The following is a 16,671-nucleotide window of genomic DNA, read 5'->3' as shown; positions in this document are numbered from 1 at the left end:
GGCTACAACAAAGACAAGGATGAAAGGGCTGGCAAAGCTCCTGTAGAAATTATATGTTCTTTGAAATTTATTCTATAGAAATATTTTTGCAAGTGATTATTTACTGTAACCTTATTATTAGAGAAAAACTAGAAACAATCTAAATATTTATCAGTGGGGGGTTGAATAAAGAAACCATGGTATGTCTGCACAATGGAATTTTATACCATTTTAAAAATATAAAAGCAGATATCTAAGACTAGGGAGACAGTTCCCAAATACACTTTAAAAATTAAGAATATTATACAGTATACAATCTCTTTAAGTATTTATATAGAAATGCATAAAAAATTATTAGAAAACTATTTCTCAAACTTTATTTCTACATATTTCTGTGTTGCTTGAAGCATTTTCACAACAAACAATATATCACTTTTTTAAAAAAGAGATCTTATAGGGTTAGCTCTGGAATTGCATTGTCAGAAACCAAAAACTTGTAGTAATGCCCTTTACTCACCAGATGTTATTTGACTAAACTATATGAGAGTCAGAAGAGGATCTGGTTGAAATGGAATCTGCACAAGGAAAAAAATGGGTGAAGTACTGTGTCTGGCTGCACTTAAACAGGGGCAGAAAAATGCGGAGAGAACACAGAAACCAATTGTTTACAAACCTTTGACAGAGGACAGACCAATGGTTTACAGAATAAGTAAAAAGCATATTAAGTCCTATGGAAGATAAGAAATATGCTTGTTTGAAAGCAAATCTAAGCAATATGAACACAACACAGGGAATAATAATGGATAAAGATTTATATATTTATATATGTATACAGGATATATTCTGGCATAAACGTGACTGTTACAGCAAGTTATAACATTGAAGTTATATTCATTATATGCATTATATTCAGTATAGCATGAATGTGAATCTTTTCCAAAAGCTTTCCAAATGAGTTCAAAGTTACCAACATGATACAAGAAGATGAATTAGTATCCACTTCAGATTCACAGTAGAGAGTTCTTTGGTTCTGATTTAGCAAGAATTATTTTTAGTAATTAAAACATTGCCAGAGTAATAAATGGAACATGGAGAAAATATTAAAAAAAGAAAAATATCTATACAAACATCACTCAGATAATCTCTATTAAAATGTATACATTACTTTTTAAAATTTTCTACCTACATATAAATTGTATAAAAAGGAAATATATTTTTATTATAGCATAGCTTTTTTATCTTGCAACCACTCATGAACATTTTTATATGTAAATGTTTGTTTTATCTTATAAGCATGTTTCTTAGCAGCTCCACTGTGTTCCACTATAAAGACATACTATACTTAACCAATCCTTTATCACTGAACACTTCAGTTGTTTCCAATTTTTTTCATTAGAAACAATACTTAAAAACAGACACTTTTATAACTAAAACTTTTACACATATATTTATTTCCTGTGGTAAATTATCAGAAGCAGCATACGTGCCCAGTCGCTCAGTCACGTCCAATTCTTTGCAAACCCATGGCCCATACGTAGCCCACCAGCTCCTCTGTCCATGGGATTCTCCAGGCAAGAACACTAGAGTGGGTTGCCATTCCCTGCTCCAGGGGATCTTCCCGACCAGGGATCGTACTCGAGTCTCCTGCATTGGCAGGTGGATTCTTTACCACTGAGCTACCTGGGAAGCCCTATCAGAAGCAGACCCACTGATTGTCAAATTGCCCTCAGTCCAGCAGTGTACTGATCATTTCCTTTGACAGTATTAGGTTTAGGAAATTTTAATCAAAGTAATTATTTTTAAATTAAAAAAAACCATCATTTTGATTACTCTTTAAAATCACCTTGTAAGGATCAATTTATTGATTTGCTGACTCAATCACTACACAACAGTACTGGGAATGTACCAAGTGCCAAAAATTAACCTAGAAATTACTGAGGATACACAGGTGAGGAACATACAACTCTTACCCTTGAATATTTTATAGTTTACTGGGCAAATATAAATAATCCTGGAAGATACAATGAATACCAGAGGAAGGAACTCTCACCTCTCCTAAAGGGGATATCATTAGGAGGTCATATTTGGGCTGTATCCAAGGGCAAGCAGGAGTTTGCCAGGCAGAGTAGAGAAGGTAAGGCAAACCAGGTATCCTAAAGCCTGGAATGCAAACAATTTCATGGGGTTGAAAACTGGCGGGAAGTGGGATGGACTTACAGAGTGAGACCTTGTATTGCATGCTAGGGTTTTTCACCACACCAGTAAGCTTTGCTGCTGCTGCTGCTAAGTCACTTCAGTCATGTCCGACTCTGTGCGACCCCATAGACGGCAGCCCAACAGGCTCCCCCGTCCCTGGGATTCTCCAGGCAAGAGCACTGGAGTGGGCTGCCATTTCCTTCTCCAATGCATGAAAGTGAAAAGTGAAAGTGAAGTCTCTCAGTCGTGCCTGATGCTACTTCAAATACAACTAAGGAGACAGCAACAAAAACTCAATCTAATCGTAAAGTACATTAATATCATGGCTCTGAGGAGCTATCAAATGACTTATGCCATCGTCCACTTTTTATTTTAGAAATCTGGCAGGTTGATCCTCCTTGGGTTTGCCTCTTTACCCCTAGAATGCTCTGTGATCACTATATTCCCAGGTACAAATTTCTAAAATATAAAGTGGAACATGCCACTTCCCTAAATAGTATGAAAGTCCAACTCTTTGTGAACCCATGGACTGTAGACCACCAGGCTCCTCTGTCCTTGGAATTCTCCGGGCAAGTATACTGGAGTGGGTTGCCATTTCCTTCTCCAGGGAAAATTCCCGACCCAGGGATCGAACCCAGGTCTCCCAGATTGCAGGCAGAATCTTTACAGACTGAGCCACCAGGGGTACCACTCCTACCTCGTATAATGAAAAGTCACTTTTATTTTTAAAACACACACAAACAAAAATCCTTAAACTTCAAAGTAAATAGATAATGATCTGATTTAGAATAAATCTTAGTTTTCAAACTTGCTCATTTATTGGTGTTCCTTAAGTCAGTCTTATATTTGACCAACCGTGGCACAGTATCATTTAGAAATGAAGTTACTTGTACTTAACCATACACGTGTCTACCAGACATTCCCTTCTTTAACCCACCTCTATATTAAAGCATTTTCTGGAACACATATTGGAGATTTTAGCCAGCAGAGTTAAAAAGAAAAAAAATCTGCCTCCAGGACTCTCATCCCTCCTTGTCCTATCTTTTTATTCTTCTGCTTAAACTACATGCTAAAAAAAGAACTGACTCCCAATTGCTTTCAATCTCCCACTAATCAGAGTTGGCAAGTGACTCAATCGAACATGATTAATCAAATTCCCTGCAACAACTCCCTAGTTACCCATGGCACAAGTAACTTATACTAGTAGGCTTAATCAAAGTGTCACTTGCAAGCTGTCAAAAGAGCAAATACCAGCACACTAAATGTTTTCTTCCTTGAACACATAATTTCTCTGTATCAGTGACTTTCTGAAGACGGGAAGTCTGTCCTCTTGGCTCCCTCTGTGTAAACTAACAAGAAAAGCCGCCTGTGCCATGGTCACTAACAAATCAAGAGCCACTTTAATCCCATCTGCCCAGAGGTCACACTAGATCATGTATAACCACCACCACGTGGCTGAGCAAGCTCTTGGCCAAGGCTTGAAAGCCTGTTGAAAGAGCCTCAGCTTCCAGCCACAGGAGTGCGAACGTGAGTCAGGATACAGCGCCCTTCCTTCTGATCTCTGGTGCACTCTGCAGATTATCCCCAGCCAAAGCTGAACTTCCAGGAATACAGCAAAAGGAGAAGATGGGATATCCTTTTCTGTTCGACTTCTCAGGAGTCTCCTTACCTTTCAAGCCAGAGACCACCTCCTCTGTGAAGTATTCTTTGATTGACCCATTTTGAATCCTGTCTCCCTGGGCCTGGTAATCATTCTACCTTCTTCCTCCAGCACAGTGATTGCTTCCAGGGATAACTGCATCACTGAAGCTGAGCCAGTCAGTCTTCCACTGGACCTTCTGTGCAGATGCTACTTTCTTCTAGAATTTTCTTTCTTCTAGAATGGCTACACAGGTTGATAAAAGCCTACAGCAATGCTTTCCACTACACACTTTCCCCTTCCTAACGCCTTCCATCTTGCAGCATGCATATGCCCTCCAAAATCAACCCTGTAGGGGAGACTCACCTGAAAGGCAGAACGAAGCCAATACGGAAAGGAAGAGCTGGGAGGGAGGGGGAGAGAAAAGGAAAGAGAAAGCCCCTCCTAAGGTACTCTGCCTTAAAGACACCCAGCTGAGAGAAGCCAAAATCCAGCTTGCATTCTGCTCACCCTCACAAGGAGCTACCTTCAGAGGAACGGATTCCCCCACACTGCACTGCTTTTCAAACAAAGGCTCTGTCTGCTCACCAGGCCTTTCTGCTGCTGCACACAAAGGTGCTGCCTGTGCTGCTGCTGCTGCTAAGTTGCGTCAGTCATTTCCGACTCTGTGCGACCCCACAGACGGCTGCCTGTACTAGAAACGTGTTAAGATCAGCGGAGCCTCCAGACTCACCTTCCCAGTTACAGCCACCACCACTTCCTTTTTCACCTACACCAGCGTCAGTTAGGTTTTTGTCATTTGTAACCAAAAAACTCTGACCAATACTGCAGACCGGATATCTGGACTGCTTCAGATAAAACACTGCTGCCCTGCAAACAGGTTCATCAGTACCATTCTGACTCGGAGACAGAGAGCAAATTTGTGGATACAGTGGGGGAAGGAGAGAGTGGGACGATTTAAGAGAGTAGCACGGAAAGATAAATATTACCATATGTAAAATAGATAGCTAGTTGGAAGTTAACTAGGGAGCTCAACCTGGCTCTCTGTGACAACCCCAGAAGTGTGGGATGCAGGAGGAAGCGGGAGGGAGCTTCAAGAAGGAGAGAACACATACACTGTTCAGTCGCTCAGTCCTGTCTGACTCTTTGCCACCCCATGGACTGCAGCTTGCCAGGCTTCCCTGTCCTTCACTACGTACATACTTGTGGTTGATTCACATTGATGTACGGCAGAAACTAACACAACGTTGTCAAGCAATTATCCTCCAATTAAGAATAAATAAGTTTTAAAAAATACGTATATAAACACCATGTTTGTTTTAGCCTTAAATTTCCTATGAGCCATTGTCTTTGAAGTCTTCCTTTCAACCTCCAAGTCCTTATGCTTCCCTAGGCTGGCGTGGAATAATTGATATCCTTCCTTTTCTTTCCTAGAGACTGATATAGCATCTATGTAGAGATAACATACCAAAGAAATCAAGTTCAACTAATAACGTGTTTTCTTCTTTCTTCACAAAAATTACTGTTATGATCTCTTTCCCAACATTTCTGGCAACCCCTCAGCAGCAGAGTATGCTGACCAAACACTGGCTGTCCCTGCCTACCATGAAAAAGGGTCATAGCTCATCTTCCCTAGCCAACCCTGGTGTGTTTTGTTGGGTTGTGTTTATAAAGGACGGGTCACTCACCCTCTTTGGTGTCTGTCCAGCTCATGGAGCACCGTGTGGTCACAGTATTCAAACACCAGGTGAAGCCTCCGCTTCCTCCTGAAGACTTCGATGAGGTTGACGAGGTTGGGATGCTTGAGTTGCTGAAAACACAAAAAGCAAGGTGCTAAACTGGAGTTGTGAACGACAGTTTTCTTTAATGTTGGTCCAACAGAAGAAAGATGTTTGTCCTTTAGGAAAATTCTTGTCTTGGATTGAAGGGGGCTGTAGATAGTACAATCTTAACTTTTCTTGAGCTGTTTGGGCTTCCCAGGTGGCGCAGTGGCAAAGAATCCACCTGCCATTGTAGGAGATGCAGAAGAGGCAGGTTTGATCCCTGGGTCAGGAAGATCCCCCTGGAGAAGGAAATGGCAACCCACTCCAGCATTCCTGCCTGGGAAGTCCCATGGACAATGGAGCCTGGTGGGTTATATAGTCCATGGGGTTGCAAAAAGTTGGACAAGACAGAGCAACTGAACACGCACACACGTAAAAAATGATCATAACCCTGGTGGCTGGTGAAGGCAAAGAGATATGAGAAGGCTGGGAAAGGAGACTGAAAAAGAAGGGGGCAGTGGTTAGTTAACATGAACGCATCCTTAAGGCTCAGATCAAGTGTCCTTTCCTAAAGGTGTCTCCCTGACTTCCCCAGACTGGTTCAGTGTCCCCTGTAGCTCCCTGAAGTATGAATCCTTTGGAATCCTTCAAAATTACTAATTGTTCAATTGATTTTTTTAATGTCCTCTGTTGTCGATAGATAAATTACATTCACAGAATGTAAGACTCATTGTAGACATCAGGGTCTGTGTTCTCTTGTTTTCTCAAAATGATGTCGTACCCCCAGCACAGAGCCTTCCACATAATAGGCATCTGATCATTATTTGTGAATGAATGAGTAAATCAGGTTTCCTAGGCTGATGAAACATTTTAAAACAGAAAAATCAGAAGACTCTCCAATCTGACATGCCTGAAGGGCTGCATCTAGAAAAGACAGGCAGGAATGAATGTTGGTGTTGCAGAGATAAATCTTGTACTTAGCTTTCTGGCCCCTTCTGTCTATAATCTGACTGGAAATACCTACAACTAAGCAAGCTAACTACTGTGAAGAGAGCAAAAATGGTTAACGTTCTTCAGGGCTTGAAGGCCTCCAGGCAGTGATCTAAGAGAACAAAAGAGGAGGCTGAAAAGCTTCTTAGGCTCCAGTCTCAGAGATCAGGAGATACAACTTCTGCCTCATTCTACTGGTCACAGCAAATCATGAGACCCACCCAGATTCAACCCACAATAAAATATAGAACTGGCAAAAACTTTGTTCAGATTTCCCATAAGACGTTATAAAAACCTGAATGATCTTTTGGGCCAACCCAGTACCATGAGGAGAGCAGGGCCCAGGTGTCCCGGCCGAGCTCAGCTCCTGCTGACCACCCCCACTTAATCCAGCTACATGAGCAAGCTCCAGCAAGACCAGCCGAAGGAACAGTCAGCCAAGCCACAGTTGTGAGAAATAAGAAATCATTCTTTAAGCTACTGAGTTTTGGGGAGCTCTGTTAACACAGCACTAGATAACTTGGTTGGGGAACTTTTGAAAACCAGGGATGCCTGAGCCCCACTCCCAGAGATTCTGAATTGGTCTCAGACAAGGGCCAGGCATCTATTTTTTCCCCAAAATTGTCCAGGTGATTTAATACATAGACAGAAGTATTAATCATAGGCAAACAGATATTTCAGACATGATAAAAGGCAGAAGGAGAAAATCTGAAGTTCTTGAACTGCACATTATAGTATATTTGTATGGACAATGAGAAAAGAACCCAGCAAGGAAAATACCAAAAAAGACAATTATTTTCTCATTTATTTTGTCTAACACCTCTATCTTCAAGATGTGAACTTCCTGCTCCAGACATTACACTTGATGAAGCAAAATAAAACAGCCAAGACACTCTTAAAGCCCATTAGCCACATTTGGGCCTTGGAACAGAAGGCATTCCAAGCTATAAAGCCCCACACTTATATTCCCATATCTGGAATATGGGACACCAGGGACTTCCCTGGTGGCTCGGATGGTAAAGAATCTGCCTGCAATGTGGGAGACCCGGGTTTGATCCCTGGGTCAGGAAGATCCCCTGGAGAAGGGAATGGCTACTCACTCAAGTAATCTTGACTGGAGAATTCCACGGATAGAAGAGCCTGGTAGGCTACAGTCCATGGGATTGCAAAGAGTTGGACGTGACTGAGCGACTAACACACACACATCTGGAAACATTTAGCCTGGACTAACAGAACAGTTAGTTCTGCACTAAGAGGACAGAACTGACTACTGTTTCAACCGAAGAAGTGCATTGGCTCAAATGTCTCAAACAGAAAGCAACCAACCAAGTTTAAAATTGGGGGGAGGCAGTTTAGACAGCAGGCAATTAGGGGAAAGCAGAAATTCTCTTATAAGCTCTGAAAAATAATTGTCTGTAGGCCCAGACCTCAAATCTTAGATTCTTTTAATTTTCCATGTTCCATATATAGTCCTCAGTTCTACTGAAACAAATACCTGGAGCTTCTCAGATGCCAAGACTGGCACCTGCAACTTGTCACATTCATACATGCAGAAATTGCCAGGGGCATTGTTGCCCCAGGATAAAACCCAAAGATCCTCTCCACTTGACCTTTGCTTACCTCTGCAGCCTCATCTCTTATAACTACCCCCAGACTCACTGAACTTCCTCACTTCCTCAGTCTGGCTTCAGGACCTGCTCACGCAGTTGTTTCCCATCTTCCAGATGAATTTTTTTCTGTCCGGCCCCCTCAGCCCTGCTCAACACACCTGTATGAACTAAAAGAGTATAACTCTGGAACCATGGGTGCCATGCCGCCCATGTCGCAGTGAAAGCACTGTCGCAGCAGGACCCACTGAACTGCAGGGACTAAATACTGCATTACACCCATCCTCCTGTTACTGCACACCTTTTGAAAAGTTAGATTCTAACAACTACACTGTAAGCTATTCTAATAACATATAGATTCTCTCCATTTTTTGAGCATTATAAATAACGTTTTGATAAACAACCTACTAGCTGATTGACCTTAACTTGGGCTTCCCTGGTGGCTCAGCTGGTAAAGAATCCACCTGCAGTGAGGGAGACCTGGGTTCAATCCCTGGGTTGGGAAGATCCCCTGGAGAAGGAAATGGTAATCCACTCCGGTATTCCGGCCTAGAGAATTTCATGGACTATTTAGTCCATGGGGTCACAAAGAGTCAGACACGACTGGGTGACTTTCCCTGGGACATGTTAGTTAATGTCTTTAGGTTTACCATTTGTGAGAGGAGGAAGTGCAAGGGCTGCTATGACAAAGCATAGGCAGCAGTGTCAGGGCACATCATCCTCTCCAGAAAGTGTAACTGTTAATATTTTTAAATAATTTTTAATTTTATTATTTTTTAATTTTGTTTTTGGTTGTGCTGGATCTTCGTTGTTGCACACAGCCTTTCCCTAGTTGCGGAGGGCAGGGCTCCTCTTCACTGGAGCGCTCAGTCTCTCGTTGCGGCGGCTTCTCTCGTTGCACAGCACAGGCTTTAGACTATGGCTTCAGCAGGTGCAGGGCACACGGGCTCAGCAGTTGTGACACATGGGTTTAGTTGCTCCACGGGGATATGGGATCTTCCCGGACCAGGGATCGAAACTGTGTCCCCTGCATTGGCAGGTGGATCCTTATCCAATGTGCCACCAAGGAAGTCCTGGTAATATTGTTATTGGGGATTCAATCTATTTCTATCTAGGCTGACTTTCTCAATTCATTTTATTCAACAAGTATTTATCAATCTTAGTGTGCATAAGGCACTCTGATAGTCCTAACGATACAGAGATAACACAGCAAGTACCAAACCTACTCTCATGAAGCTTGGGAAGAAACTAGAAGGGGAGACAGATGTTGAACAAGTAATTACAGACGTGGTAAGTGTTACAAAAAGCCAGGGAACGGGTACTCGGCTTGAGGGTGTTGAGTGGTCCGGGGAGTGGTACAGTGGTTCCTGAGGAAGGTGGCCATTTAAGAAGTTAGTTGGAGAGCCCCAGGAATACAGCATAAATAGACATGGCCACACTGCTTTTTCCAAAAGGATCAAACATACTTACACCTCTGCCAGGAGTGTGAGAATACATTTTACCATACCTTTGAGGCATTAATAGATATTTAAGGTTTGTGATGTAGATTGCTAAATTACTTCTCAAGGGGGCTTACAATGCCTCCAGCAACATGGTGGAGTCACATGATATTTAAACCACTCGTCTCTCCTATTTTCTGCCATAAGATAATCTTTACATAGCTGCAAATAGCCAATAACTTATTTCTCAACCTATTTTCAGAAAAGTGTTCATTGAGAGAAGTCAATCACTAAAACTAAAATCCCAATTAGGACTCACAAATCTTAAATTGTAAATATTGTTTATAAATATTTTTAAATAAATTATTAACTCTCTGTAGGTTGCCAGGATTCTGGGTTGACCTGAAAACATGCTAGAGCAGCAGATATCTGGGAGACAGCTCCTGTCCTGGCTGTCTTCATTTGTTCAAAAAAGGTCTCCAGAGTGTCTGCTGAGCCTCAGGCCCTGTTCAAGGCACTAGGAAAACACTGGCAAAGGGGACAAAGGGCTCAAGCATTAAGCAGAGAAGTGCCACAGAGCCCTCCATGTACAAGAATCTAGGCTGCCTTAGAGAAACTGTTCCTAGGAAGTGACTCTGAACCGGAGTCCCGGAGGGTGAGAAAGGTCTGACCAGACCAAGGGCAGGGACGGTGGTGGTAGAGGGATGGTGGCTTTCCAGACAGAGGACTGGTTCTGAGCTAGGAGGGAACTTACGCCACATAAGGAACTGTAAGACGGTGTGGTCTGAATGTCAAACACATGGAACTGATACCAGAGAGACAGGCAGAAGGCAGGTTCTCCGGGGCATTGCAGGACATGCTAAGAAATTTACACTTCACCCTAAATGCAACGAGAAGCTACTGGAAGGAATTTTAACAAGAAGTGATAGGGATGCCATTTGGGTCTTTGTTGCTATGTGGCTTTTCTCTAGCTGCATTGAGCGGGGGCTACCCTCCAGCTGCTGTGTGCAGGCTTCTCATTGCAGCGGCTTCTCTTGTTGCAAAACAAGAGCTTTAGGGTGCACGGGCATCAGTAGTTGCTGTTCCCAGGCTCTAGGGCACAGGCTCAATAATTGTGGTGCATGAAATTAATTGCTGCGTGGTATGTGGGATCTTCCCAGATCAGGGTTTGAACCCATGTCTCCTACGTTGACAGGCAGATTCTTTACCACTGAGCCATCAGAAATCCCACCATCTGGGTGTTTTAAAGCTCACTATGGTGGCAGGATACAGAATGGCTCAGAGGAGGCAATATGACTAGAGGAGTCTGGTGAGGAGCCTGTTGATCACTGAGAACTTGGAGCAGAGAAGAGGCAGGGGAGATGGGGAGACAGGCACTGTTTGGAGACAGACTTTATTATTAGGATAGTCAGGATGTGGTCTTGGGCTGGAGCTGAGGGATGGAGGAGAGAGTGATGATCAAAGGTTTGTGTAATGGGGTGGATGGTGGTGCCATGACTGAGAGAAAAAGCAGGTTTTGAAGGGAAAGACCTACAGCTTTGGCACACTGGGCGGACAGGGACTCTGAGATACCAAAGTAGAGGTGTCAGGTTGGCTGGAGTTTGAGCTGAAGATAAAAGCTGGGGCGTCAGTATGAGTGTAAGCAAAGCTATGGTGAGAAGTGATGCCCAGAAGAATGAGTGACAACAGCGAGGCCCAAGGAGCCCAGCACCCAGATAAGCGGTAGATGAGGAGGAAGTAGAGAAGGGGGAAGGGAAGACGGTGCCCCAAGGTAAGAGGGAAAACTGCAGAACATAACACGACAACGATACCGTGATAAGAGTACACTTACTCCATGAAGAGGCTGCTGCTGAAAAGTCATGTTGGGGAGAAGGGGTTTGTGTGACCTCACTGGAAGCAGCAGTGAGACCAGGAGCCAGATGTCGTGAATTTAGCATCCCCAAACCATCTCCCTCCTTTCTCTATTGACTCCCCTGACCCTAGGGGCCATACTCAGAGGGGCACCGGTGGTCCTGAATCCAGTTTGCAATTGGTTGCCTAGAGGTCTTGACCAGAGCTCCAATACTGAGAATGTTTGCATTGACAAAAGTCTGGATGTTTCTACCTCAAAGCTGAATGGGCTCTTTTAGGGGCATTGGGAGGAATTAGATGAGAAGAATCAAGCAGCAATCTGGATGGACTGTCACAGGTTTACTCAACGTGTTTATTATACAAGAAGTCTTCATGGAATAGACTAAATTACCATACATACCATGAAGATGTAGTTCAGGGCTCTTCTAATTAAAATTCCTTCCTGTTTATGAGTATGTGAAGCCAAAGCCCCAGGCCTGGCCTCATTCCTCAGCACTCTGATTCGTGCCGGCCCAATCCTGAGGACCTCAGTGCCTCGTCCCACGTCAGTCACCATCCTTCAGTTCTTCTATATCTAGAAGCCTGGGTTGGCTCACGCTCAGATTTAGTTTCTCTTATATAAAAGTTTCTGCCTTTGCTGCTGCTATTTTATTTTGGTCTCTCTTCTTTTTATTTTCTCTGCATTTTGAAATATTCCTATTATGCTGCAAAGTGAAGCGTTTTTCTCTGACCTTAAAAAAGAACTTAAAAAACACTTAAAAAGTGTTTTATCCTCTGGATTTAACCTGATCCCTTGTCATAAGCTCAGGCTTTTCTACACCTTCTAAGGTCAAATGTTTGGCCTTAGCCTTCGGAAGGATTTTTGACCTAGTTGCCAACCTTTCAGATCAGGAAATGTTACTTTAAAGTCTTGGTTACCAAGATTCTCTTGAAAACGCTGGTGATGTATGCTGAGCCTGCAGTCTCTGGCATCAGTGGACTGGGGCCGAGAAGCAGCTGTCCATGTTAGATAAGCCCTGGATACCTGAGTTTATCACAGTCGCTACCACTCCCTGATACAAAGGACATTTAACATTACCCTTTCACTATTAATTTTCTTTAAAGTAAGATATTTAATATGCCCAAGTTTCTATCAAAAGTGGGAAAATGTATAAGCGATAGAAATAACTGCATATTTTAAGGCAAATAAAAGATTTGTTTATGAAAACAAATCATTTCTCTCCTACCTGCCTGGCCCCTGCAGATACTGGGTTTGGAGCCTCTGCCCTATGAACTCCTTAGCACTCACACATTCTGGATTGATCAGTATACACACCACTACATCTGTGGTCTCTTCTATCCCCTGGTCTCTGCTCTTTGTGGGGAGAATGGGGGCATATTTATCCTGTCTGTGCTTTAGAGAAAAGAAACAGACTATTTTTTCAATGATCATATCCTGTTTTCCTTCCAAAAATATTCTTCTTTTCCCACAAATTTGTGGTAAATAACAAAAGAACAAGGATTAACATTTAGAAAGTGAGAGCTGTCTCAGTAAAATGTTTTTCACAAGCCTTTGGAATTTTTGAACTTGACTCTTAGTCACAGATACATAGATCCGGTTGCAGGAATTTTTTATCAGTTAATATTCACCCAGAATGGAAAAAAGTGATGTCCCCCTCCTTTATAATAATTAATCCTGGGTACATCCCAAGGATTCCCAGGTCAGCATATGATAATACACTCGAGGGCTTGAGACCCAGCAAGGATTGTGGTGGTGCTCAGTCACCCATGTCTGACTCTGTGTGATCCCAAGGACTTTCGCCTGCCAGGATCTTCTGTCCATGGGATTTCCCAGGCAAGAATACTGCAACTGCCATTTCCTTCTCCAGGGGATCTTCCTGACCCAGGGATCAAAACTACGTCTCCTGCATTGGCAGATAGATTCTTTACCACCTGGGAAGCCCCACTTTATAGTAGCCTAGAATAATTGATAGAATTTTTTCAAAGTAGCCTAGCCTATATACTAATGAATGAACCATTATAAAATTTTTATCGCATACAGTATTACAGTCATATACATAACACAGTATTGGAAACATTGTTACACTTTTTAAAAAAATCACTTACCTGAGATGATAGACTGATATTCAGTTTCTCCTTTTATAAGAGAGGGAGAGAGAGATATACTGTACATAACATGATCTTTTGAAAGCAAAGTTATAAACCTGTGAGAACTAACACATAATTATATTAAATGTCACCCACCTTATTATGCTTATGTAAGGATAGACTAATATTTACGTATATTTTATACATTCATGACACATGTAACTTTTCCATAATTGTTTTTGATTATTTCTAGGTTACACAGGTCATCTGTGAGTTTCTTCAACTGTTGCAAACCTCCAAAATTTTTTCTAACATATTTATTGAAAAAATTCACATGTAAATGAATACAAACTTACACATGGAACATGCAGTTCAAACCCATGTTGTTCAAGGGTCAACTGTGTTAAGTGTAAAAAAGAAATGATTGGATAGTATATACACATACAATGGCATTTGTGTTTGTGTTTTAGGGGGAAACACAAGTCTTTGCATAAGCACAGGCATCCTCTGGAGAGACCGCCATTGTTCGGGGGATGAGAATGGAGAGTGAGGGATGAGGCAGATTTCCTTTCCACTGCAGTTCTGCTGTACCTTCCATCTTGTTTTCTTACATAAGCATACTTACTTATGTAAGCATGATATTTACTTTACCATAGAAAACATGGTAAAGTTTTAAAAGTTTTAAAAGATTTGCATAAGTCTCTTCACTATATTGTAAAACCAAGATAAATATTTTGAAGTTAGTTTCAGAGAGCTAGTTAGTTAATACATCAGCTTTGTGGCAGGGGGAGCTATTTTCATGATTTTAAAAGCTATTTAATTATTGCCACCATCTTCGACCTAGAGGAAAATATTCCACACCCCTCACAGTGCTGTTGAGGAATTGTTCTTTAACACTTTTGGTAAAGAAAAGCTGCCTTAATCCCACATTTCCTTTAAATGCCCAGAAACACATGGTAGATACCCTGGCTAACACCTTAGTTTGGGGGACGGCTAGAGAAGGGGCCCTGGTGGCTCAGGCAGTAAAGAATCTGCCTTCAATGCAGGAGACGTGGGTTCAATCCCTGGGTCTGGAAGATCTCCTGGAGAAGGGCACGGCAACCCACTCCCGTATTCTTGCCTGGAGAATTCCACGGACTGAGAAGCTTGGCGGGTTACAGTCCATGGGGTCACAAAGAGGAGGACATAACTGAGCGACTAACACTTTCAGAGAAGGAACGGGTGTGACATGTGGGGGAGAACTGAAAAAGCTGAATCGCAGGTGGAGAGGTGAAGTTAATTTACATTAGGTCTGCTGTAGACAGCATGGACGGGACAGAATGCACCAGGCGGGTCCTCTGGCCAGGGACCTGGGCTGAGCTCTCTTCTGCATTCCTCTCAAGACCCATCACAGGCAGGCTAAGGATGTGCACAGCAGATGCTCAGTTTGTTTTATTGGTTAATGAAGTTTTTGAAAAGTACTAGGAAAGAAGCAATAGCACCAACGTGATCAAAATCAGAATGAACCATGACACAGCCAAAAATTCATGCAGTAGCTCAGTTGGTAAAGAATCCACCTGCAATGCAGGAGACCCTGGTTCAATTCCTGGGTTAGGAAGACCCACTGGGGAAGGGAGAGGCTACCCACTCCAGTATTCTTGGGCTTCCCGTATGGTTCAGCTGGTAAAGAATCCACCTGCAATGCAGGAGACCCTGGTTCAATTCCTGGGTTAGGAAGATCCACTGGGGAAGGGACAGGCTACCCAATCCAGTGTTCTGGCCTGGAAAATTCCATGGACTATACAGCCCATGGGGTCACAAAGAGTCAGACGTGACTGAGCAACTTTCACCTTCAATGTACTGATAGTTATAAAACAAATTATTTGTTAGGTTTTTATATACAGTTGATAGCATAATTCGTTTTAAAAATTCACCTTTCACTCTTCTAACAAAAAGGGAAGTGGAATTCAGAGATTTTCTATCAGGCAATTTTACTCCAAAGCATTTTTATCACAGTGTGGTTAAAGTTAATAAGTAATAAAGAAGATTAATGATTAGCATGGAAATATGCCTGTTGAAAGCAAATTTGTGGTCTAAAACATCAATTCTGCTAAATAAAAAGGTGAGTTAAAACATTAAAAAAATTTAATGTGAAAGACACAAGGCTGGCCACTAAAAAAATTTTCATTCCATACAAAAAGTTCTACTTTCTTGTGTGGTTTGAATGTTTGATAACTATATATAACACAGTTGTCTACCTAGAAACTTTTTTTTTTTTGGCTGGAAATAAAAAACAAGTGGCAAAAAAGCAATAGTATAATTATATTTCTTATCAATGTGCTTCATAAAATCATTTATTCAGCCTCCTTCTCCTGCTCTACGACATTTTCTAGAGTAAGGTGTGTGGCAAGCTATGTATAAAAGCATTTAGAGTGCTGACAGATGGTGGCATGTGCTTAATCTCCTTGCAAATTGGGTATTTTTAAAAGGTAAGGAGTCTGTTTGTTGATGTCTGCTTCTTTTGTTCTTGAAGTACAACCATGGCAGCTTTATCGCTTAGGAGTTCACTACACAGCAGGAACACAGTCTTTCTAGACAAACACACTGTGAGCTAAGCCAAAAAAATCTTCTAATAAACAAACAAAAGAGTCTGTTACTATTTGCATTTAGTATGTTATTTTGTAAAAATAAAATCAAACAGGTCTCCACTTGTTGAATAAATAGGGAGAGAGGATGATAAGGGGGTTTGTTTGGTTTCTATCATTGTGGGCCAGGGAATGCTCCCCCTTTGTCCTCCATGCTACTGATGACCAGTCTCTGCAAAGTCCCAGCACCTACATACATTAGCAATGAACCTCAAGGGGTCAGATCTGCCAGTCTCCAGTATGAATATCTGCAAACAATGAAAGCTGCGTAATCGGAAGACTCTGAACTGAGCCTATAGGCCAAATACTGTCTGTAGATGTGTTTTCTTTGGCCTGAATGGTGTTAAAAAAAATTTCTTTTTAAATTATTTGTCAATGCTTTAAAGTCAGATTTCACTCTCACTTAAAGATATGAGGAATCCTTGGAGAAATAGCCGATTCTAGAGCTGGGGGAGGTGAGCCTGGAACATTTCATTGTGCCCCACAGTAAAGACG

At 42.1% G+C, this 16,671-nt stretch overlaps 1 protein-coding gene across 2 annotated transcripts in view; it reads right to left on the bottom strand.

Annotated features, from left to right (window-relative positions):
* CDKL1 (cyclin dependent kinase like 1) overlaps positions 1-16,671 on the bottom strand; it is a 57,249-nt gene that overhangs the window by 21,972 nt on the left and 18,606 nt on the right. For both annotated transcript variants that reach the window (XM_018054368.1, XM_018054370.1), the window contains exon 3: positions 5,503-5,624. In XM_018054368.1, coding sequence (XP_017909857.1) covers positions 5,503-5,624 — 122 coding nt within the window. The remainder of the gene's footprint in view (positions 1-5,502; positions 5,625-16,671) is intronic.

This window comes from Capra hircus, chromosome 10 (genome assembly GCF_001704415.2).
Source record: "Capra hircus breed San Clemente chromosome 10, ASM170441v1, whole genome shotgun sequence".
Lineage (NCBI taxonomy): Eukaryota > Metazoa > Chordata > Mammalia > Artiodactyla > Bovidae > Capra > Capra hircus.
The sequence above is the reverse complement of the archived record's forward strand: the minus strand, read 5'-3'. Positions and strand labels throughout refer to the sequence as shown.